This window comes from Chiloscyllium plagiosum, unplaced genomic scaffold, assembly GCF_037043375.1.
Source record: "Chiloscyllium plagiosum isolate Xiang-an unplaced genomic scaffold, Cpla_swu_hap1 HiC_scaffold_11, whole genome shotgun sequence".
Classification (NCBI taxonomy): domain Eukaryota; kingdom Metazoa; phylum Chordata; class Chondrichthyes; order Orectolobiformes; family Hemiscylliidae; genus Chiloscyllium; species Chiloscyllium plagiosum.
The window spans coordinates 45,960,392-45,983,525 of record NW_028270149.1 but is presented as its reverse complement, the minus strand read 5'-3'; the positions used below and the strand labels follow the sequence as shown (position 1 = coordinate 45,983,525).

Here is a 23,134-nt window from a genome sequence, read left to right as displayed (position 1 = left end):
GCACAATGGCTCAGTGGTTAGCACTGCTACCTCACAGCACCAGGGTCTCAGGTTCGATTCCAGCCTCGGGTGACTGTCTGTGTGGAGTTTGCACATTCTCCCAGTGTCTGCGTGGGTTTCCTCTGGGTGCTCCAGTTTCCTCCCAGAGTCAAAAGATGTGCAGGTTAGGTGAATTGGCCGTTCTAAATTGCCCATAGTGTTAGGTGCATTAGACAGAGGGGAATGGTTCTGGGTGGGTTACTCTTCAGAGGGTCGGTGTGGACTTGTTGGGCCTAAGGGCCCATTTCCATACTGTAGGGAATCTAATCTAATCTAGTCCCACCTGCCAGCACCCGGCCCATATCCCTCCAAACCCTTCCTATTCATATACCCATCCAAATGCCTGTTAAAATGTTGGAATTGTACCAGCCTCCACCACTTCCTCTGGCAGCTCATTCCATATCTGTGAGAAAAGATTGCCCCTTAGGTCTTTTTTATATCTTTCCCTTCTCATCCTAAACCTAAGCCCTCCAGTTCTGGACTCCCCCACCCCAGGGAAAAGACTTTGTCTATTTATCCTATCCATATCTCTCATGGCTGTGTAAACCTCTAAGGTCACGCCTCTACCTCCGACGCTCCAGGGAAAACAGTCCCAGCCTATTCAGCCTCTCCTTATAGCTCAAATCCTCCAACCCTGGCAACATCCTTGGAAATCTTTTCTGAACCCTTTCAAGTTTCACAACATCTTTCCGATAGGAAGGAGACCAGAATTGCATGCAATATTCCAACAGTGGCCGAACCCATGTCCTGTACAGCTGCAACATGACCTCCTAACTCCTGAACTCAATACTCTGACCAATAAAGGAAAGCATACCAAACGCCTTCTTCACTATACTATCTACCTGTGACTCCACTTTCAAGGAGCTATGAACCTGCACTCCAAGGTCTCTTTGTTCAGCAACACTCCCTACAAACTTACCATTAAGTGTATAAGTCCTGCTAAGATTTGCTTTCCCAAAATGCAGCATCTTGCATTTATCTGAATTAAACTCCATCTGCCACTTCTCAGCCCATTGGCCCATGTGGTCAAGATCCTGTTCTGCATTGTATTGTTCTATGTTCTATGTAACCTGAGGTAACCTTCTTTGCTGTCCATTACACCTCCAATTTTGGTGTCATCTGCAAACTTACTAACTGTACCTCTTATTCTCAAATCCAAATCATTTATGTAAAAGACAAAAAGTAGAGGACCCAGCACCGATCCTTGTGGCACAATTCTGGTCACAGGCCTCCAGTCTGAAAAACAACCCTCCACCACCACTCTCTGTCTTCTACCTTTGAGCCAGTTCTGTATCCAAATGGCTAGTTCTCCCTGTATTCCATGAGATCTAACCATGCGAACCAGTCTCCCACGGGGAACCTTGTCGAATGCCTTACTGAAATCCATAGAGATCACATCCACCGCTCTGCCCTCATCAATGTACTTTGTTACTTCTTCAAAAAAAAACTCAATCAAATTTGTGAGACATGATTTCCCACACACAAAGCCATATTGACTATCCCTAATCAGACCTTGCCTTTCCAAGTACATGTGCATCCTGCCCCTAGGATTCCCTTCAACAACTTTCCCACCACCGAAGTCAGGCTCACTGGTCTATAGTTCCCTGGCTTGCCCTTACCATCCTTCTTAAACAGTAGCACCATGTTAGTCAACCTTCAGTCTTCTGGCACATTACCTGTGACTGTCAATGATACAAATATCTCAGCAAGAAGCCCAGCAATCACTTCTCTAGCTTCCCACAGAGTTCTAGGGTACAGCTGATCAGGTCCTGGGGATTTATCCAGTTTTGTGTGTTTCAAGACATCCAGCACTTCCTCCTCTGTAATATGGACATTTTGCAAGGTGTCATCATCTATTTTCCTACATTCTATATCTTCCATGTCCTTTTCCACAGTAAACACTGATGCAAAATACGCATTTAGTATCTCCACCATCTCCTGCAGCCCCACACAAAAGCTGCCTTACTGATCTTTGAGGGGCCCTATTTTCTCCCTAGTTATCCTTTTGTCCTTAATGTATTTATAAAAACTCTTTGGATTCTTCTTAATTCTATTTGCCAAAGCTATCTCATGTCCCCTTCTTGCCCTCCCAATTTCCATCTTATGTATCCTCCTACTGCCTTTATAATCTTCTAAGGATTCACTTGATCTATCCTGTCCATACATTACATAGGCTTCCTTCTTTTTCTTAACCAAAGTGGGCGGCACGGTGGCACAGTGGTTAGCACTGCTGCCTCACAGTGCCAGAGACCCGGGTTCAATTCCCACCTCAGGCGACTCTCTGTGTGGAGTTTGCACATTCTCCCCGTGTCTGTGTGGGTTTCCTCCGGGTGCTCCGGTTTCCTCCCACAATCCAAAAATGTGCAGGTTAGGTGAATTGACCATGCTAAATTGTCCGTAGTGTTAGGTGAAGGGGTAAGTGTAGGAGTATGGGTCTGGGTGGTATACGCTTCGGCGGGTCGGTGTGGACTTGTTGGGCCGAAGGGCCTGTTTCCACACTAAGTAATCTAATCTAATCAAACTCTCAATTTCTTTAGTCATCCAGCATTCCTATACCTACCAGCCTTCCCTTTCACCCTGACAGGAATATACTTTCTCTGGATTCTCGTTATCTCATTCCTGAAGGCTTCCCGTTTTCCAGCTGTCCCTTTACCTGCGAATATCTGTGCCCAATCAGCTTTCGAAAGTTCTTGCCTAATACCGTCAAAATTGGCCTTTCTCCAATGTAGAACTTCAACTATTAGATCTCCTTACAAATTTGTTTCTTAATTTTCCACTGACTATTGGGGGGTCTATAATACAATCCCAATAAGGTGATCATCCCTTTCTTATTTCTCAGTTCCACCCAAATAATTTTCCTGGATGTATTTCCAGGAATATCCTCCCTCAGTATAGCTGTAATGCTATTAAAGCCTACTTCACCTGGTATTCCCAGGCGGTCACATCCACATACTAACCAAGCCTGAATCTGCTTAGCTTCAGAGATCAGAGAAGATCAGGCATTTTCAGAAAAGGCTGACTTGGGCCACATACCTATTCCTCCATTCTTCATTCAAAAACTACATAATGTCTGATGTACTAAATTGCATCTGTTATGTATCTGCCCATCTGACAGCTAATTGTGTCTCTACTATCTTTCACCATCCTTATTACAATTTGCAAAGTCTTCCAATTTGATAGAATGCGTGTATCATTCATTCGTACATTAAATGAAAGCAACGCTCCAACAGAATCCCAAAGGAACTCCATCAACCACAGTTTTTCAATCTGAAAAACTTCCTTTTATCCTGACTCTTCGCTGTTCACTACCTCTCTATTCTTGCCATAACCACCTTAATTGGACGTACAATAATTTTTGGCAGAAATCAGTTACTTTTTAAAAAAAGTCAAACAAATCAACTTTCTTCAAAGAAGTTCATAAGAATTGAGAATCACATTAATTTTAGTATTCTTTGCTGAGTGACCATGATTACCTCACCCTTCACTAAGTAAGGTAAAATCAATCCGTGTTATAGATTCTAGTAGATTATCACTCAAAGGCAAATGTAACACCTTGTCTAATAAAATATTATAAACTGGGCATAAGATAATACATAAAAGTAGCATACAGGGAAAGCTGGATGGAAAATTACTATGTTGGGGGTTGGGTGAGGGAAACTAATCTTTTCATTTTTGTTTCGTACCTGTTCTAGTTGAAAGACCAAAATGAATGTTCAGTGCATTGGAATCGCAGCATTGTACCACCATGACTTATAATACTATGATTATAAAGCTAATGTGTTTTAATAGAAAGTATAAATTACACACACAGCCTCAAAGCTATAAAACCCAATGTAGGTTAATTAGTCAATAACCATACTTGAAGTGAGATTAGCCGATCTATAAAAAGGCAAAACATCAATACATACTTCACATTTTTGAAAATAATCTGTTTCCATGGCCTCTTTCTTTATCTGTATTAACAACAATTTATAAAGTGTCCAGGCCAAGTTTAATCTTGCTACGTCATTCTCAGCCGCGGGGAAGATAATCTGTGGAGCACGTGGGCTTTCAACAATAAATACTAAATGTCTGTAAAAATAGAAATAATGGGATTTGCACACTAAAAATATTCGCAAGCTTTTACTTACGAATGGTTGCTCTGCTCTTCCATATGTTAACAGCTGGGAGAAAGTTACTAGAAATCTTACAGTCAAGTATCAAACAGCACATGTCCGCTAGCATCTAAAGTGTAAACAAATTTAAGAATGCCAACCATAGTCATGGTAACTAGCAACTAATCACAGATGGTTGCCCTTGTATATTAATTAGCTTCAAAAATCAGGACACTAACTTTGTTCTCATTGGTTAAAAGGTGTTAAAGCAATCTCATCTGTTACTCTCACCGAGTTGTACATTTCATGCAAACTAAAAAAATACACGCGGCAGCGAGTTTTAGAGAACATACATATCAGGTACTGTACTAGATAAAGATGCTGAACTGCACCTTCTCTGTGAATCATTGTTGAGTTTCCTTCAAATTTCGACACTCCTTCTACCCCATTATATGAACGAGTGACTGCGTTCACCGAGCAGCACTTGGCAATCGGCAGGATTTGCTGAAGTTCCCAGTCAACGCTTTGCTATCGTCTCCTCCCTGCTCCGAATGGCGCTGCTTTCCTCTGTTGTTCTGATATAATTCCGTGCTTTGGCGAACCCGCAACTGCTCCATTCAAGACCTTCCAGCAGAAACAGAAACGACTCTGACTGCCATCTGGCAAATTCCGCGACATTTAGGCAGAGCGTCAGAGAGAAGCAGTGTTTGAACGAAAGAGTAACAAGACAGGGAACAGCAAGACAAAGGATGTGGAAAAGTGAGAGAAAAACATGCTGACAGGTAGAAAAATAGCCGACTTGAAGGAGACTGAGGTGGTGACAGAGAAAGTGAGAAACAGGGGGCAAAAACGAGAGGTAGAAGGTAAAAGTGGAAAAAAAAACTGAAAAACAAACAAACAGTCAGGGGAGATAAACAGGCAAGAGGCCCAGATGAAGAAACAAGGAATAGTAATATGTAGATGGAGGACACATGAGGGAAAGTCTAACATTTCATAACCCTTTGAATGACAAAATGTTTCCTGATTTCGCTCCCAAAAAGCCTATAATTTAATTGAACACTTTGACCAGTTATTCTTCTCCACGAAGGGAAGATGTTATGCTTGCTCACTTTAAATACTTCAATTTTATAACCTCTTGATTTTTAAATTTAGAGAATTCAATATGAGCTTATTCAACTTATATAGAACATAGAAAAATACAGCGCAGTACAGGCCCTTTGGCCCTCCAAGCCCACCTAACCTACACTAGCCCACTATCCTCCATATGCCTATCCAATGCCCGTTTAAATGTCCATAAAGAGGGAGAGTCCACCACTGCTACTGGCAGGGCATTCCATGAACTCACGACTCGCTGAGTAAAGAACCTACCCCTAACATCTGTCCTATACCTACCACCCCTTAATTTAAAGCTATGCCCCCTCGTAATAGCTGACTCCATACATGGAAAAAGGTTCTCACGGTCAACCCTATCTAAACCCCTAATCATCTTGTACACCTCTATCAAGTCACCCCTAAACCTTCTTTTCTCCAGTGAAAACAGCCCCAAGTGCCTCAGCCTTTCCTCATACGATCTTCCTACCATACCAGGCAACATCCTGGTAAACCTCCTCTGCACCCGTTCCAGTGCCTCCACATCCTTCCTATAGTATGACGACCAAAACTGCACACAATACTCCAGATGCAGCCACACCAGAGTCTTATACAACTGCAACATGACCTCAGGGCTCCGGAACTCAATTCCTCTATCAATAAAAGCCAGTACGCCATATGCCTTCTTCACCGCACTATTTACCTAGGTGGCAACTTTCAGAGATCTGTGTACATGGACACCAAGATCCCTTTGCTCATCCACACTACCAAGTATCCGACCATTAGCCCAGTACCCGTCTTTTTGTTACTCTTACCAAAGTGAATCACCTCACACTTACCTACATTGAACTCCATTTGCCACCTTTTTGCCCAGCTCTGCAACTTATCTATATCCCGCTGTAACCTGACACATCCTTCCTCACTGTCAACAACTCCACCGACTTTCGTATCATCCGCAAACTTGCTCACCCAACCTTCTAGCCCCTCCTCCAGGTCATTTATAAAAATGACAAACTGCAATGGTCCCAAAACAGATCCTTGCGGAACACCGCTAGTAACAGCACTCCAAGATGAACCTTTACCATCAACTACTACCCTCTGTCTTCTTCCAGCCAGCCAATTCCTAATCCAAACCTCCAACTCACCCTCAATGCCATATCTCCGTATGTTTTGCAGTAGCCTACCGTGGGGAACCTTATCAAACGCCTTACTAAAATCCAGATACACCACATCTACCGCTTTACCCTCGTCTACCTCCTTAGTCACCTTCTCAAAGAATTCAATCAGGTTTGTGAGGCACGACCTGCCCTTCACAAAACCATGCTGACTATCCTTGATCACATTATTCCTATCCAGATGTTCATAAATCCTATACCTTACAATTCTCTCTAAGATTTTGCCCACAACAGAAGTGAGACTCACCGGCCTATAGTTACTAGGGTTATCCCTACTCCCCTTCTTGAACAAGGGAACCACATTTGCTATCCTCCAGTCTACTGGCACTATTCCTGTAGACAACGAGGACATAAAAATCAAGGCCAATGGCTCTGCAATCTCCTCCCTTGCTTCACAGAGAATCCTAGGATAAATGCCATCAGATCCAGGGGACTTATCTATTTTCACCCTTTCCAGAATTTCCAACACCTCTTCCCTACATACCTCAAAGCCGTCCATTCTAATTAATTGTGACTCAATATTCTCATCGGCAACAATGTTTGTGGGCGGCACGGTGGCACAGTGGTTAGCATTGCTGCCTCACAGCGCCAGAGACCTGGGTTCAATTCCCGCCTCAGGCGACTGAATGTGTGGAGTTTGCACATTCTCCCAGTGTCTGCGTGGGTTTCCTCCGGGTGCTCCGGTTTCCTCCCACAGTCCAAAAATGTGCAGGTTAGGTGAATTGGCCATGCTAAATTGCCTGTAGTGTTAGGTGCAGGGGTAAGTTTAGGGGAATGGGTCTGGGTGGGTGCGCTTCGGCGGGTCGGTGTGGACTTGTTGGGCCGAAGGGCCTATTTCCACACTGTAAAGTAATCTAATCTAATCTAATGTCCTGTTCCTGAGTGAATACTGACGAAAAGTATTCATTCAGTGTCTCCCCAATCTCTTCAGCCTCCACACGCAACTTCCCACTACTATCCTTGACTGGACCAATTCCTACCCTAGTCATTCTTTTATTCCTGACATACCTATAGAAAGCCTTAGGGTTTTCCCTAATCCTACCAACTAAGGACTTTTCATGTCCCCTCCTTGTTGCTCTTAGCTCTCTCTTCAGATCCTTCCTGGCTACCTTATAACTCTCAATCGCCCTAATTGAACCTTAACGCCTCATCTTTACATAGGCCGCCCTCTTCCATTTAACAAGGGATTCCAATTCCTTATTAAACCACGGCTCCCTCACACGACCCTTTCCTCCCTGCCTGACAGGTACATACTTATCAATGAAACTCAATAGTTGCTCCTTGAACAAGCTCCACATATCAATTGTGCCCATGCCTTGAAGCCTACTATTCCAAGCCATGCATCCTAGGTCGTGCCTCACCGCATCATAATTTCCCTGCCCCCAGCTATAACTCTTGCCCTGCAGTGCACACTTATCCCTCTCCATTACTAAAGTAAAAGTCACCGAATTGTGGTCACTGTCACCAAAGTGCTCACCTACCTCCAATTCTAACACCTGGCCTGGTTCGTTACCCAGAACCAAATCCAGTATGGCCTCACCTCTTGTTGGCCTGTCTACATATTGTGTCAAGAAACCCTCCTGCACACATTGGACAAACACCAACCCATCTAACGAACTCGAGCTATAGCTTTCCCAGTCAATATCTGGAAAGTTAAAGGCCCCCATAACAACCACCCTATTACTTTCACTCTTCTCCTGAATCATCCTCGCAATCCTTTCTTCTACATCTATAGGACTATTAGGAGGCCTGTAGAAAACTCCTAACAGGGTGATCTCACCTTTCCTATTCCTAACCTCAGCCCAAACTACCTCAGATGGCGAGTCTTCATCCATCATCCTTTCCACTGCTGTAATACTATCTTTGACAAGCAATGCCACACCTCCCCCTCTTTTACCCCCACCTCTGACCCTACTAAAACATTTAAACCCTAGAACCTGCAACAGCCAATCCTGTCCCTGTTCTACCCATGTCTCCGTAATAGCCACAACATCGAAATCCCAGGTACCAACCCACGCTGCAAGTTCACCTACTTCTTGCATTGAAGTATACACACTTCAAGCCACTTTCCTGTTTACAGACACCCTCCTTTAAGATTGATGCCATGTTCCTGATCTCCCTACACTCCAGGTCCTGCACCCCAAAGCTACAGTCTAGGTTCCCATGCCCCTGCAGAGTTAGTTTAACCCCCCCCCCCCAAGAGCACTAGCAAACCTCCCCCCAAGGATACTGGTGCCCCTCAGGTTCAGATGTAGACCATCCTGTTTATAGAGGTCCCACCTTCCCCAGAAAGAACCCCAGTTATCCAGATACCGGAATCCCTCCCTCCTGCACCATCCCTGTAGCCACACATTTAACTGTTCTCTCTCCCTATTCCTCGACTCTCTATCACGTGGCACAGGTAACAAACCAGAGACAACAACTCTGTTTGTTCTAAATCTGAGCTTCCAACCTAGCTCCCTGAAAGCCTGCCTAACATCCTCAGCCCTCCTCCTACCTATGTCGTTGGTGCTAACGTGGACCACGACTTCGGGCTGCTCCCCCTCCCCCTTAAGGACCCGGAAAACACGATCAGAGACGTCACGTACCCTTGCACCTGGGAGGCAACATACCAAACGTGAGTCTCTCTCGCCCCCACAAAACCACTATCTGTGCCCCGAACTATCAAGTCCCCAATAACTATTGCTCTGCTCTTCTCCACCATTCCCTTCTGAGCAACGGGGACAGGCTCCGTGCCAGAGGCATGAACCCCATTGCTTACCCCTGGTAAGTCCCCCCCCCCCACAAGCATCCAAAACGGTATACTTGTTCTTGAGGGGAACGGCCGCAGGGGGGGTCCCTGCACTGGCTGCTTCCTCCCAGTCCCCCTCACTGTCACCCATCTGTCTGCAATCTTTGGAGTTACTACTTCCCTAAAGCTCCGATCTATGACCCCCTCTACCTCCCGAATGATCCTAAGTTCATCCAACTCCAGCTCCAGTTCCCTAACACGGTCTTGGAGGAGCTGGAGATGGGTGCACTTCCTGCAAGTGTAACTTGTCCTCCTTTTTTTAACTCTGAGCCCTGTGATCTTCCTGATGATTGTGTAAGGAATAACCTTGTTTCGTACCCCAAATTAAACATAATACTCTGTTCCCAGTTGCTGTTTAATTAAGATTTGGAGATGCCGGTGTTAGACTGGGATGTACAAAATTAAAAATCACAACACCAGATTATAGTCCAACAGATTTAATTGGAAGCACTGCTTCTTCGTCACGTGGTTGTGATGAAGGAGTGGTGCTCTGAAAGCTAGTGCTTCCAATTAAACCTGTTGGATGACTAAAGAAATTGAGGGTTTAGTTAAGAAAAAGAAGGTAGCATATATCAGAGATAGACAGGATAGATCGAGTGAATCCTTAGAAGAGTATAAAGGAAGTAGGAGTGTACTTAAGAGGTAAATCAGGAGGGCAAAACGGGGACATAAGGTAGCTTTGGCAGATAGAATTAAGGAGAATCCAAAGGGTTTTTACAAATACATTAAGGACAAAAGGGTAACTAGGGAGAGAAAAGGGCACCTCAAAGATCCTGATTCCTGAAGAAGGGCTTATGCCCGAAACGTCGATTCTCCTGTTCCCTGGATGCTGCCTGACCTGCTGCGCTTTTCCAGCAACACATTTCCAGCACCTCAAAGATCAACAAGGCAGTCTTTGTGTGGAGCCACAGAAAATGGGGGAGATACGAAATGAGTATTTTGCATCAATATTTACTGTGGAAAAGGACATGGAAGATATAGACTGTAGGGAAATAGATGGTGACATCTTGCAAAATGTCCATATTACAGAGGAGGAAGTGTTAGATGTCTTGAAACACATAAAACTGGATAAATCCCCAGGACCTGATCAGGTGTACCCTAGAACTCTAAGGGAAGCTAGAGAAGTGATTGCTGAGCCTCTTGTCAAGATATTTGTATCATCAATAGTCACACTTGAGGTGCCAGAAGACTGGATGTTGTCTAACGTGGTGCCACTGTTTAAGAAGGGTGGTAAGGACAAGCCAGGGAACTATAGACCAGTGAGCCTGATGTCAGTGGTGGGCAGGTTGTTGGAGGGAATCCTGTGGGACAGGATGTACATGTATTTGGAAAGGCAAGGACTGATTAGGGATAGTCAACATGAGGTTTTGTGCGTGGGAAGTCATGTCTCACAAACTTGATTGAGTTTTTTGAGGAAGTAACAAAGTACATTGATGAGGGCAAAGCGGTAGATATGATCTATATGGACTTCAGTAAGGCGTACAACAAGGTTCCCTATGGGAGACAGATTAGCAAGGTTAGATCTCACGGAATACAGGGAGAACTAACCATTTGGATACAGAACTGGCTCAAAGGTAGAAGACAGAGAGTGGTGGTGGAGGGCTGTTTTTCAGACTGGAGGCCTGTGACCAATGGAGTGCCACAAGGATCGGTGCTGCGTCCTCTACTTTTTGTCTTTTACATAAATGATTTGGATGTGAGCATAAGAGTACAGTTAGTAAGTTTGCAGATGACACCAAAATTGGAGGTGTAGTGGACAGTGAAGAGGGTTACCTCAGATTACAACAGGATCTTGACCAGATGGGCCAATGGACTGAGAAGTGGTAGATGGAGTTTAATTCAGATAAATGAGAGGTGCTGCATTTTGGGAAAGCAAATCTTAGCAGGACTTGTACACTTAATGGTAAGTTTGTAGGGAGTGTTGCTGAACAAAGAGACCTTGGAGTGCAGGTTCATAGCTCCTTGAAAGTGGAGTCACAGGTAGATAGGATAGTGAAGAAGGCGTTTGGTATGCTTTCCTTTATTGGTCAGAGTAGTGGGTACAGGAGTTGGGAGGTCATGTTGCGGCTGTACAGGACATGGGTTCGGCCACTTTTGGAATATTGCATGCAATTCTCGTCTCCTTCCCATTGGAAAGATGTTGTGAAACTTGCAAGGGTTCAGAAAAGATTTGCAAGGATGTTGCCAGGGTTGGATGATTTGAGCTATAGGGAGAGGCTGAATAGGCTGGGGCTGTTTTCCCTGGAGCGTTGGAGGCTGAGGGGTGACCTTATAGAGGTTTACAAAATTATGAGGGGCATGGATAGTGTAAATAAGCAAAGTCTTTTCCCTGGGGTCGGGGAGTCGAGAGCTAGAGGGCATAGGTTTAGGGTGAGAGGGGAAAGATATAAAAAGGACCGACAGGACAACGTTTTCACACAGAGAGTGGTATGTGTATGGAATGAGCTGCCAGAGGAAGTGGTGGAGGCTGGTACAATTGCAACATTTAACAGGCATTTGGATGGGTATATGAATAGGAAGGATTTGGAGGGATATGGGCCGGGTGCTGGCAGGTGGGACTAGATTGGGTTAGGATATCTGGTCGACGTGGATGGGTTGGGCGGAAGGGTCTGTTTCCGTGCTGTACATCTCTATGACTCTAAATGCAAAATTGATGAGTGTACATGGATAGGATAGGTGAGTTGGCCAAAGTCTGACAGATTGAGTTTAATATGGGTAAGTGTGAAATTATGGTCAGCAGCATAGTAAGGCAGTTTATCTAAAAGAAGAGAAACTTCAGAGTGCTTCAATCCAGAGAGATCTAGGTCCCCTCCTGTATGAATCACAGAAAACTAGTACTCAGGTACAGCGGGTAATAAGGAAGGCAAATGAATTTTGGTATTTATTCTTGAAGGAATAAAGTGTAAAACTAGGAAAATATTGCATCAATTGTTCAAGACATCAGTGAGATTGCACCTGGAGTATTGTATACATTTTTGGTCCCTCTACTTGAGGAAGGATATGGTTGTATTGAAAGTTGTTCAGAGGAGTTTCACAGATTGATGCCAGAAATGAAGGACTTGTTTTGTGAAGAGTGATTGAGCAGTTTAGGCCTAAACTGTTCAGAATTTTGATGAATTTAAAGAGGTCTAATTGAGGTATATAAGATTCAAAGTTTGTGCGAAGATTTGTAGCTCGGGTGCTCGCTGTTGTGGTTCTGTTCGCCGAGCTGGAAGTTTTTGTTGCAAACGTTTCGTCCCCTGGCTAGGCGACATCATCAGTGCTTGGGAGCCTCCTGCGAAGCGCTTCTTTGATGTTTCCTCTGGTGTTTATAGTGGTCTGTCCCTGCCGCTTCCGGTTGTCAGTTTCAGCTGTCCGCTGTAGTGGTTGGTATATTGGGTCCAGGTCGATGTGTTTGTTGATGGAGTTTGTGGATGAATGCCATGCCTCTAGGAATTCCCTGGCTGTTCTCTGTCTGGCTTGCCCTATGATAGTAGTGAGCTGATGAGCTGATCATTAATTACACAGTTTGGTGTGCTTACAAGTTGGTACTAAATTAGAGGTTAGTCATTAAGAGCTGAAAATGTGTTGCTGGAAAAGCGCAGCAGGTCAGGCAGCATCCAAGGAGCAGGAGAATCAACGTTTCGGGCATGAGCCCTTCTTCAGGAATGAGGAAAGTGTGCCAAGCAGTCTAAGATAAAAGGTAGGGAGGAGGGACGTTGGAAATGCGATAGGTGAAAGGAGGTTAAGGTGAGGGTGATATGCCGGAGTGGGGGTGGGGGGGGGGGAACGAGAGGTCAGGAAGAAGATTGCAGGTTAGGAAGGTGGTGCTGAGTTCAAGGGTTGAGACTGAGACAAGGTGTGGGGGTCCATTTGGAAATGGCGGAAATGATGACGGATGATATGATGTATATGGAGGTTGGTGGGGTGGTAGGTGAGGACCAGTGGGGTTCTGTCCTGGTGGCTATTGGAGAGGCGGGGCTCAAGGGCGGAGGAGCAGGAAGTGGAGGAGATGCGGTGGAGAGCATTGTCGATCACGTCTGGGGGGAAATTGCGGTTTGTGAAGAAGGCGGCCATCTGGGTTGTTCGGTATTGGAACTGGTCTTCCTGGGAGCAGATGCGGCGGAGACGAAGGAATTGGGAATATGGAATGGAACTTTTACAGGGGGCAGGGTGGGAGGAGGTGTAGTCTAGGTAACTGTGGGAGTCGGTCAGTTTATAGTAAATGTCCGTGTTGATTCGTTCGCTTGAGATAGAAATGGAGAGGTCTAGGAAGGGGAGGGAGGAGTCTGAGACAGTCCAGGTAAATTTGAGGTCAGGGTGGAATGTGTTGGTAAGGTGGATGAACTGTTTAACCTCCTCGTGGGAGCACGAGTCAGCGCCGATACAGTCATCGATGTAGTGGAGGAAAAGGTGGAGGGTGGTGCCAATGTAGCTGCAGAAGATAGACTGTTCCACATATCCTACGAAGAGGCAGGCATAGCTGGGGCCCATGCGGGTGCCCATGGCTACTCCTTTGGTTTGGTTTAGTCATTAAGGTAAACTAAAGCACTATTATGCATTCCACAAATGGACAGAACAAGTGGTATCACCATTTGTTCTAGTTACACAGATTGCTAACACTAAGCAGAGATGTCCCTAATTAGCTGAATGACTGTGAAGTGGCAATAACTCATGAAGGAAGTGGGACTAATTGACAAGTCTATGTCAGCTTGACTGAATCTACAGCCTGCACTGATCATTCAAAGGGAGGAAACACTATCTTGACACCTTAGGAAGATAAGGCTTACCTTTCATATTACCTCACAGTAAGGAATGCACAGCCAGCAAAGTTCTGGGGACACAAAATGGTTTCTCAGCCAGAATAGGAAAATGGCTTCCAGGCAAACCATGTTAACTTTTCCCCAACACATACATTGTTGTTCTTTTTGCAAATCCACTCAATTTTTAGGTCCTGATTTTCTTTCTGCAGTCTATCACCGATTTCTGTCTTCAACTCCTTTCCCACGTTTTGTGGTAACCTATGAAAACTTTGTGATCACACAGTCTTCAATGTTATTTGCTGCTTTGTTATTGCAAACTTGCCAAATGATCAACATTGTCCTCTCATAGTATAAATATTGTTTCCCCTTTACACGGGCATTTCTTCAGTATTACCCCATGAACAAGATAAAAAGCTTGTACAGAATGGGTCTTTTTTTCAGCAATAATCAAGTTCCCCACTACAAAATAATTATCAAAACGGACATTCCAATTGCTAACAGAAACAGTTGAAACTTTATTGCTGGAACAGCACAGCAGGTCAGGCAGCATCCAGGGAACAGGAGATTCGACGTTTCGGGCACAGGCCCTTCTTGCCCGAAACGTCGAATCTCCTGTTCCCTGGATGCTGCCTGACCTGCTGTGCTGTTCCAGCAATAAAGTTTCAACTTTGATCTCCAGCATCTGCAGACTCACTTTCTCCTCCTGCTAACAGAAACAAAATTGTTGGAAAAACTCAGGAGGACTGGCAGCAGCTATGCAGAGAAAGCAGTTAATATTTCCAGTCCAGCAAACCTTCAGAACTAATTGCAGCTAGAAAAGATTAGCATATGTGCTAAAAATGGAGTAAACCATAGGTGGAGAAGGAGCAGACAGTAAGAGCAAGAGTCAGAGCAAAACAACAGTTGGGCAGACGAAGGGATGGGTGAAGGTAAACCTGGGAGAATCAATAGCTGCTAAATGGGGACTTTTAGTGGCTGACAATGGGTTGTTTGTGGAAGCAATGCGATAAAAAGGCCGATGTGTCAGAGTTGGGATAAGGACATTGGAGGAGGTGCTTAAGCCCTAAAATTATTGAACTTGATATTGAGGCCTGAAGGCTTCAAAGTAAATGAGATGCTGCTCTTCCAGCTTGTGCTGAGCCTCACTTGAGTACAGCAGCAAACAATAAGACAGAGTTGCTTGTATGGGAACATGGTGGGTGTGTTTAAATGATGGGCAACAGGAACCTCAGGTTTTGCAAAGTGGTCACCCAGTCTGCGTTTCATCTCCCCCACATTGAGAGCAGTGAACACAGAGGGAAAGTGAAGCCAGGTGTGAGAGCTGGTAATGCCCAGATCTCCTCTTCAGGTGAGAAGGGTTGATATTAAGAGCAGAAGTGATGTCCAAAGGCCTAAGTATTTTCATTATCACAAGGTAATAGTCTTGTGCAGACTGTTGGAGTGGCAGAGGAAATCCATGGAATTTATCAGGGTGGACAAAGTCAAGGCAGACAAGGGAGGTTTGACTGAGAGTCCAACAAATTCAGTTGTAACTCTGGCTGCAGTTGTAAAACTGAAATATAAATCTCAGTGTGCGTGGAAAAAACAAATAAGATACCTGAGAATTCCTGACCAGAAGAAAAAAAAACTTACCGCTTTTGAGAAAGGAGGAGTTGTCAGTAGTTAAGTTCTAGGAGCCATCCAAACTCTCTTCCTGGATAAAGAAATGACTTTTCTTGGAAAGATTCACATGAATGCCTAAGGCTTAAATGAATATTATTGGCAGTAAGCATCTACCCATAATATATCAGATGTCACATGTCCCTAGTGTTGTATGAAAGGGTGTGCTTATAGTTGTTTTTTATTCAGTCATGGGGCCAGTGTTTATTGCCCATCCTTAGTTGCCCTTGAGCAGTTAGTGAGGTGTACTGGAGGCAGTTCCAAATTTTGACCCAATGACACAAAGTAATCCATTTCCAAGTCAGGATGGTGACTGGTTTGGAAGTGAATTTGGTCCCATGTACTCTTTGCCCTTGTCCTTCTACATGGTAGAGGATGTGGCTTTGGAAGGTGACATCTCAGGATATTTGGCAGATGTTTGCATGGTATCATGTATTTTATACACTGTTATTGAGCATCAGCAGTGAAGTGATCAATTGTGGATGCAGTTGCATTCAATCAAATGGCTGCTTTGCCTTAGATGGTGGTGTCATGGTTCTTGACTGTTACAGGAGCTGCACTCATTCAGCCAAGTGTATTCCATCACACTCCTAATTTGTGCCTTACAGATGGTGGGTAGATTGTGCAGAATTAAGGTAATTTACTCGCTACAGTATTCCTAGTCTCTGACCTGCTTTTGTAGCACGGTATTTATATGGCATATGCAATTGAATTTCTGGTTAATGGTAACCCCCAGGATATTGACTGGGAGAAATTCAATAATGGTAATGCTACTGATTTTCAAGAGTGATGGTTAGATTGTTGGTGATAGTCATTGGCTGGCATTTCAAAGGCATGAATATTACATGCCACTTTATATTCCAAACCTGTCTATTGTCGAGGTCTTGCTGCAATTGAGATGGACTGCTTCAGTATCTGAGGAGTCATGAATGATGCTGAACATGTTTGCTGATGATTTTGCAATCTCCACTTCTGACTTTTATAATGGAGGGAAGATCATTAACTATTTCATCAAAGATCTTTGAGCCGAAGACACTACTTTGAGGGATTCCTGCTAAGGTGACTGGACGATGGTTGCAGTTGTTGGAGGTCAATGGGTCAGCGGAGAGATTTACCGGATTCCAATTCGCTCCAATTTGGCTAGAGCTCCTTAATGGCACACTTGGTCAAATGCAGCCTTGATGTCACTCACCTCTCTTCTCAAATTCAACTCTTTTGTCCATGTTTGAGCTAAGGTTGTAATGAGGTCAGGAGTTGAGGGGCTGTGGATCAGTGAGCAGGTTATTGCTAAGCAAATGTTCTCTACCATAATGATACCACGTGGGGCTAAAACCTCTAAAAGCCAACATGCGGGACAAATCTCTCACTCACTCTAGAAATGGAAAGACTCTGTAAAGAGGTCCAAATGGCTAGTTTCTGAATTGAGGATCACTATTGATCAGAAACAAAAACACTTAAAAATAGAAAATAAGTGAGATAAAGTCACCTCATCACTACTGGTGATTTGAACTCTTGGTCCATCAACTTTTTTGCCTATATTTTCCACCCAGGATATTGATGCAAACTGGCTGTCTCTATTTGAGAATATTTGGATTTAAAGAAAAATATTTTAAGTTTGTATGAATAATTAATACCCCATTTTGCCATGTTAGCAGACAGGTTTGTTATAATGAATACATTTTTGTTTACTTATTAATTGATGGAACATGGTATGAATTTATTTTATCTTAGATCCTTGTCAAAAACAGGCATCAACCTCTCTAGTGATTAAATGCGTCATTTCACATTTGCAACTCCTCGTGAAATAGCAGGGCTGTATTTTTTAGTGTTTTGTTTCCATCAGGGTTATATCAACATTCTGAAAGAGAGATCACACCAAATGTTTTCTTGTGCCCCCCAAAAGCAGAGCGATTTCACTGTTTTTAAAACAATCACAGCCAATTTCCAGAGATCAAATGGTAATCAGTGTGCCTGAGTTGTTAACAAGGCATTTTTAAAAAGGTTTAACAAGACATTTCTCACCTGTCACTTTTCTCCCCTGCTCAAATTTACAATTTTCTGCTTACAATTGGTGACCAACTTGCTGAAGGGAAGGAGCTTCCATCTCAGTTCTTGTGCTTCTGAAAGAAATCTTGTTAATTCTGATGGTCCTCTCCAAGTGCAAACAAACCTTTTAGTTGCACTATTTCCTAAGTTGTGCTGACAAAGATCCCGGAGGCAACTGCCTCCATCCAAATAGGCCAGAAACTTTGACGGACAGACATCTGAACATGGCAAACTTTTTTTTTGCATTAAGAACTAGAGAAATTATTTCTTTTCTATTTGTCTTGAATGTGTTTTGGGTTTAAAAGGGAAAAGCGTTACAATTTCATATTAAAAACTGTTTACACAAGCTTCACAGCTTCATTGAATAAGTTTACTTAATAATCAATTTTATATTTGATAAAGAAACTTTGTTGAAGGATCTTTCATTTAAGTCTATATAGAAAAAGCCATATTAGAAACCAGGTAGATAAATTAATTTTATGTTGTGACCTGTGGAATAGCAGAACGAAACAATGCATTCTTTTCAACTTTGTCGTTACAAGAGTCGAGGCTTGGTAAGGTTTCCACATGTAGGGAAAGAAGTATGGATTTAGTTTAAGAATACGAGGTCTCACTTTTAAAATAAAAAAATTCTCACTCAGAATCCAGAGGGAACAGCAGTCAACTCCAATTTGATTCACTTTACTTTGACAATCAGATGACTACACACGAGAAATCCATTACAAATTGGCTAAGTGGTGAAATGGCTCATTTTATTGTGTGTAATACAAGGATGTGACTTTACAACAGGAGGTGGTACCTTAACATAAATATTCTAGCAACCAGCTGTTATGAGATCATTAATTATTGGAATATGAAGACAAATATTTTCTTTATTAAACAGATGATGTGTCAATGAATGGTTTGAGTGACAGGATATTTATCTTTGCAAAAGACTTTAGACACCGGTACACAGGCTGAGCTAATCTAACTTGATAAATAGTATAAACAGGCAAGTGGTTTAGTGTCTTACTGCCTTTCCAAAGAACATAATCTAGTAAATGCATACACACAGACATGAGAACATTACAACTGTCCAAGTATTTACAACAAAAAGACTTTCAAATATTCAAAATGAAAAACACATTGCTGATGGAGGAGGCTCCAGTACTTGTTTGCAAATAGTTCCATTGTAATAGGCTAACATTTTGTTTTAAAAATTATCCAAGAGAGTATCCTTCATTACTGGTCTCCACAGGCTGCATAAATATACCAACAATTATTGTAATCACAAACAGGAAAGCCACACTTGGTATTAGTTACAACTTCAACCTTGCACGCACTCATACTCAAATGGAGCTGATTAGACATGGCAAAGTTCAAATGGAGAATTTCACTGAGCAACAAACTTAAGCCCTCATGCATGCTGGTATTCTTCAGAACAAAGGTACGCTTGATCTTAAAAGCATGATTAGAAATTCAGGGCATGATTTAAGTGAGCCACAGTGAGATTGCTGTTGTTTCTTAGAGAACCCAGTTAGAACGACTAAATACCGGACTCCTTCTAAACCTCACAGTTCAGTTTTTAATTTCAGTTTCTCCATTCTAGTCAATTCCCAAAAGTGGAGAAAAACATTTGGAGTTTTATGGAATCAGGTAATTACCAGTCCTGTCAAGTATTACAAATTCTTCCAAAAAAGGTACAGTAATAGGACTTGTACTCCAATATTTATTGGTACAAAACTTATACTGCTGGATGTAGAGAGGGAGGTACTTTTAATTTTGCTGATGGGTTAACACCAACCATCACCAGTTTAATACTTTCCCATTTAGTTGACATTTCAAGAAGTTTATAAGAATATAACAGCATTGTCCCAAGTATGCTTAATATGCATTTCTGGGTAGGTCTCTGGTACAAAAGGCTACGTTAGAAGTCTACAAACAGCAGTAATGCAATAAATCATTTTATGCTGATGTTATGAATGTGAAGATTTAATCTGGTAGTAATAAGGTCACATTTTCTTTTGCTACAGCAAACTTTATAGTCAATAATTATTGTTAGATGTCAGTTCAAACTGCCAATGAATCAAAAAGCTATTTCCAATAAATACATTGAAGGGTTTTATATATTCCATTAAAAAGGATTTGCATAAATATGTTGATGTAAATAGAATTTGCTCATCCGAGAATTTAGCGTGCTAACACAGATTAGGTGTGCTCACAAAGCAATAAACTTACATCTACTAAGTCTAAGCACAAATTACACGTTACTGCATTTCTGAAACTGCATGTACAGAGACTGTACATTAGAACACAGTACTCGGGGGCTTTGAAAACTAATTAACTGTGGCTTACCTGTAAGACGGTTCCTATAAACTACTAGCTCATGAAGGAATCTAGTGTAATAAGCTGCAACTACTAGTAATACAAACTGTTTATTCAGAGATCTGGTACTGTAATTTCAGCTGGAGCTAAATTACTCAGACATGTCATTTTGTGTGAAACATTGGGAAGTGTGACTAAAATGTCCAAAATTGCAATCAATTTCCTGATTTACGAATAAAATTCCAAAGTATCCCTCCACAGTGGTTCCAAACAAAATATTTCCAGGAATGTATTGCTGTTCACCCAGAGCAACCAGAAAATGAATATTATTTTTCTTGTGACAGTGGAAAAGAAACATCATTTTCGACAGTTAGTATAACTCAAAAATGCAGATTATAAAAGTACTAATTAATTTTGAACCTGAAACTTGCAGGGACCATTTGAAAGGGCTACTCTTCACAAAGTGATTGGCCAAATATAATCAGGAAGCAGCAACCAAGACATGACACTATTCATCAGTCATTACATCCTGCAACACAGATGAACTACAAAGCACGGTTAAGTTATTTCATGGGTTTTGAAACTGGAAGCTATCTACTTGTGCAATGCCAAAATCATCATCTACTTGGGAAGGGGACTGAATCGCTACTCAGCAAAACGTTCAGATACTCTCCCCAATGATGAATAGTTAACTTCCAACTTTAAATGAAACAGATACTATACCAGTGCACTCGAACTCTAAATGGCTGCACAAACGAGCTGAGACACACATCCATGGAGAGCAAAGGAATATAGCTTTAGAAGCTTACCTCAACAGTAGAAAATCAGTTCTGTTCTAGCACCACACAGTAGCAAGAATGCTGCCACACTTCAACAAAGACCACCCAAGACAGCATATTAAGACATTACTCAGAGACATCAGGAAGAGTTTGGTTGGATACAATGGTGCTTCCCCCTTTCCAAATTATAAAAACATTCCCTCCAGTCAAAGCCAGCACCGGTACCTCAGCTCATACCCACATGAAGACATCATAGACAACTTATCCTTTTTTTGAAAATCTGACACAGCAACATCTTTGCATATTCACACAAACATTTTACATCGTGCACACATTTCTGTACAATGTAAAAGACTGCATCGCTCAGTGTTAGAGTGCAATACATAACATAATTAAATCAAACTTGATCTCTGATCTTAAATAAACCATGCAGCTGAAGGAAATGAAGTTGAATTTTCTGAATGAAGAAGCTCCTCTGGTGTGATTACAGCAGCACGTTCACACATTACTGAGCCAGCACACCACCAAAAGGGAGCAAGGTGGGTAGTCAATGACTGTAATGCAATTGGTGATGCTGGCCAACAGGGAACAGTTTGATTGTGCCAATATTAGCAGGAGCAACCACCCTCATTGATTGGCGGTTCTGGTGGTTTCTCCAGCTTGATATCAATCACTGTAAAAGGAGTTAGGGAAATTTCACATTTCTGAATGAGAAGATTTGCATTTATATAGCACCTTCCACAACATTTCAAAGTGGTTTAGTACAAGAGAAACAGAAGCAGGAGTAGGCTAATTGGCCCGACATCTGCCCCACCATTCTACATTAATAATTGACAAACCCCAAGCCTCAACTCTTCTTTTATGCTAGCTCCTTATAGCCATCATATTACAAATATTTTAAGAAAATGAACTACCTACTTCCTCTTTAAATACCTACAGCAATCAGGTCTCCATAACCTTCTGGGATCAAGAATTGCAGACATTTACAATAATGAATACTGTGAAAATGTTGTTACAGTCATAATAAATAAACAGGGGAATAGCAGTCAACTTGTGCACAATAAGTTCCCACAAATAGACATATGGTAGTGACATAGATAATGAACTGGATTTGTTTTTGTGATGTTGATTAAGGGTTAATTATCAGTCAGGACATGGGGATTATTTAATGTAGAGCCGGGGAATAATGGCAACAGATCTTTTGCATGCACCTGAGAGTAGGCCTCCAGTTCATTTAAATATTGCATCAAAAAGATGGCACCTTTGACAGTGAAACATTCATTCACTGCACTGGAGTGTTTGCTTAATTTTTATGCTCAAGTCTTGGAGTGGTAATAAACCCATAACCATCTGACTTATAAGCAAGAGGAGTACAAGACTGCTGGTTGACACTATACAATAGCTGATACTAAATCAAGGGATACATTACCCCACATCTCTTAATAACTTCAATTACCAAAAATCTATCAATTCAGTTTTAAAACTGACAATATATTTGGCATCAATTGTCACCTGCAGATGACAGTTCAAAATTTCTAGCATGAAGGGATGTTTTGTAATTTCACTCTGGAGAGATCTGGCAGTAATGTTTACACTCTGCATCCTATTCTGAAGGAGGGCTCTGGCCCGAAACATCGATTTTCCTGCTCCGCTTTTCCAGCAACGCACTCTTAGCTCTGATCTCCAGCATCTGTAGATCTCACTGTATGCTATTCTGGACACCAAACTAGTGGAAGTAGTTTCTCCTAAACCATTCCATTTAATATCTTTAAAAATTAAAACAAGCCACAAGGATCAGTACTGGGTCCATTTCTTTTCGTCATTTACATAAATAATTTGGATGTGAACATAGGAGGTATAGTTAGCATGTTTGCAGATGACACCAAAATTGGAGGTGTAGTGGACAGTGAAGGTGGTTACCTCAGAATGCAAAAACGTCCTTGTTCAGATGGACCAATGGGCCAAAGAGTGGCAGATAGATAATTCAGATAAATCTGAATTTCAGATAAATTTGCATTTTGGAAAGGCAAATTAGGGGAGGACTTATACACTTAATGGTAAGGTCCTGGGGAGTGTTGCTAAAAAGAGAGAGACCCTGGAGTGCAGGTTCATAGTTTCTTGAAACTGGAGTCCCACGTAGACAGCCTTGTGAAAAAGACATTTGGTATACTTGCCTTTATTGGTCAGTGCTATATTCCCATTGGGAGGTCATGTTGCAGCTGTACAGGACATTAGTTACGCACTTTTAGAACACTATGTACAATTCTGGTCTCCCTGCTATAGGAAGGATGTTGTGAAACTTGAATGGGTTCAGAAAAGATTTACAGGATGTTGCCAGGATTGGAGGATTTGAGTTATAGGGAGAGGCTGAGGCTGTTTTCCCTGGAGTGTCAGAAGGTGAGGGATGACCTTATAA

The 23,134-nt window shown here is 42.4% G+C and overlaps 2 protein-coding genes across 3 annotated transcripts in view; both read right to left on the bottom strand.

The window, feature by feature from the left end:
• Nucleotides 1–4,655, bottom strand: part of dlg3 (discs, large homolog 3 (Drosophila)) — a 546,829-nt gene extending 542,174 nt beyond the window's left edge. Inside the window, exon 1 of the mRNA XM_043704756.2 lies at nt 4,526–4,655. Coding sequence (XP_043560691.1) covers nt 4,526–4,541 — 16 coding nt within the window. The 5' untranslated portion in view covers nt 4,542–4,655. The remainder of the gene's footprint in view (nt 1–4,525) is intronic.
• A 13,711-nt stretch (nt 4,656–18,366) lies between these two features.
• The window catches only part of rab41 (RAB41, member RAS oncogene family), a 63,324-nt gene continuing 58,556 nt past the window's right edge, over nt 18,367–23,134 (bottom strand). For both annotated transcript variants that reach the window (XM_043704760.2, XM_043704759.2), the window contains exon 8: nt 18,367–21,391. In XM_043704760.2, coding sequence (XP_043560695.1) covers nt 21,327–21,391 — 65 coding nt within the window. In that variant the 3' untranslated portion in view covers nt 18,367–21,326. The remainder of the gene's footprint in view (nt 21,392–23,134) is intronic.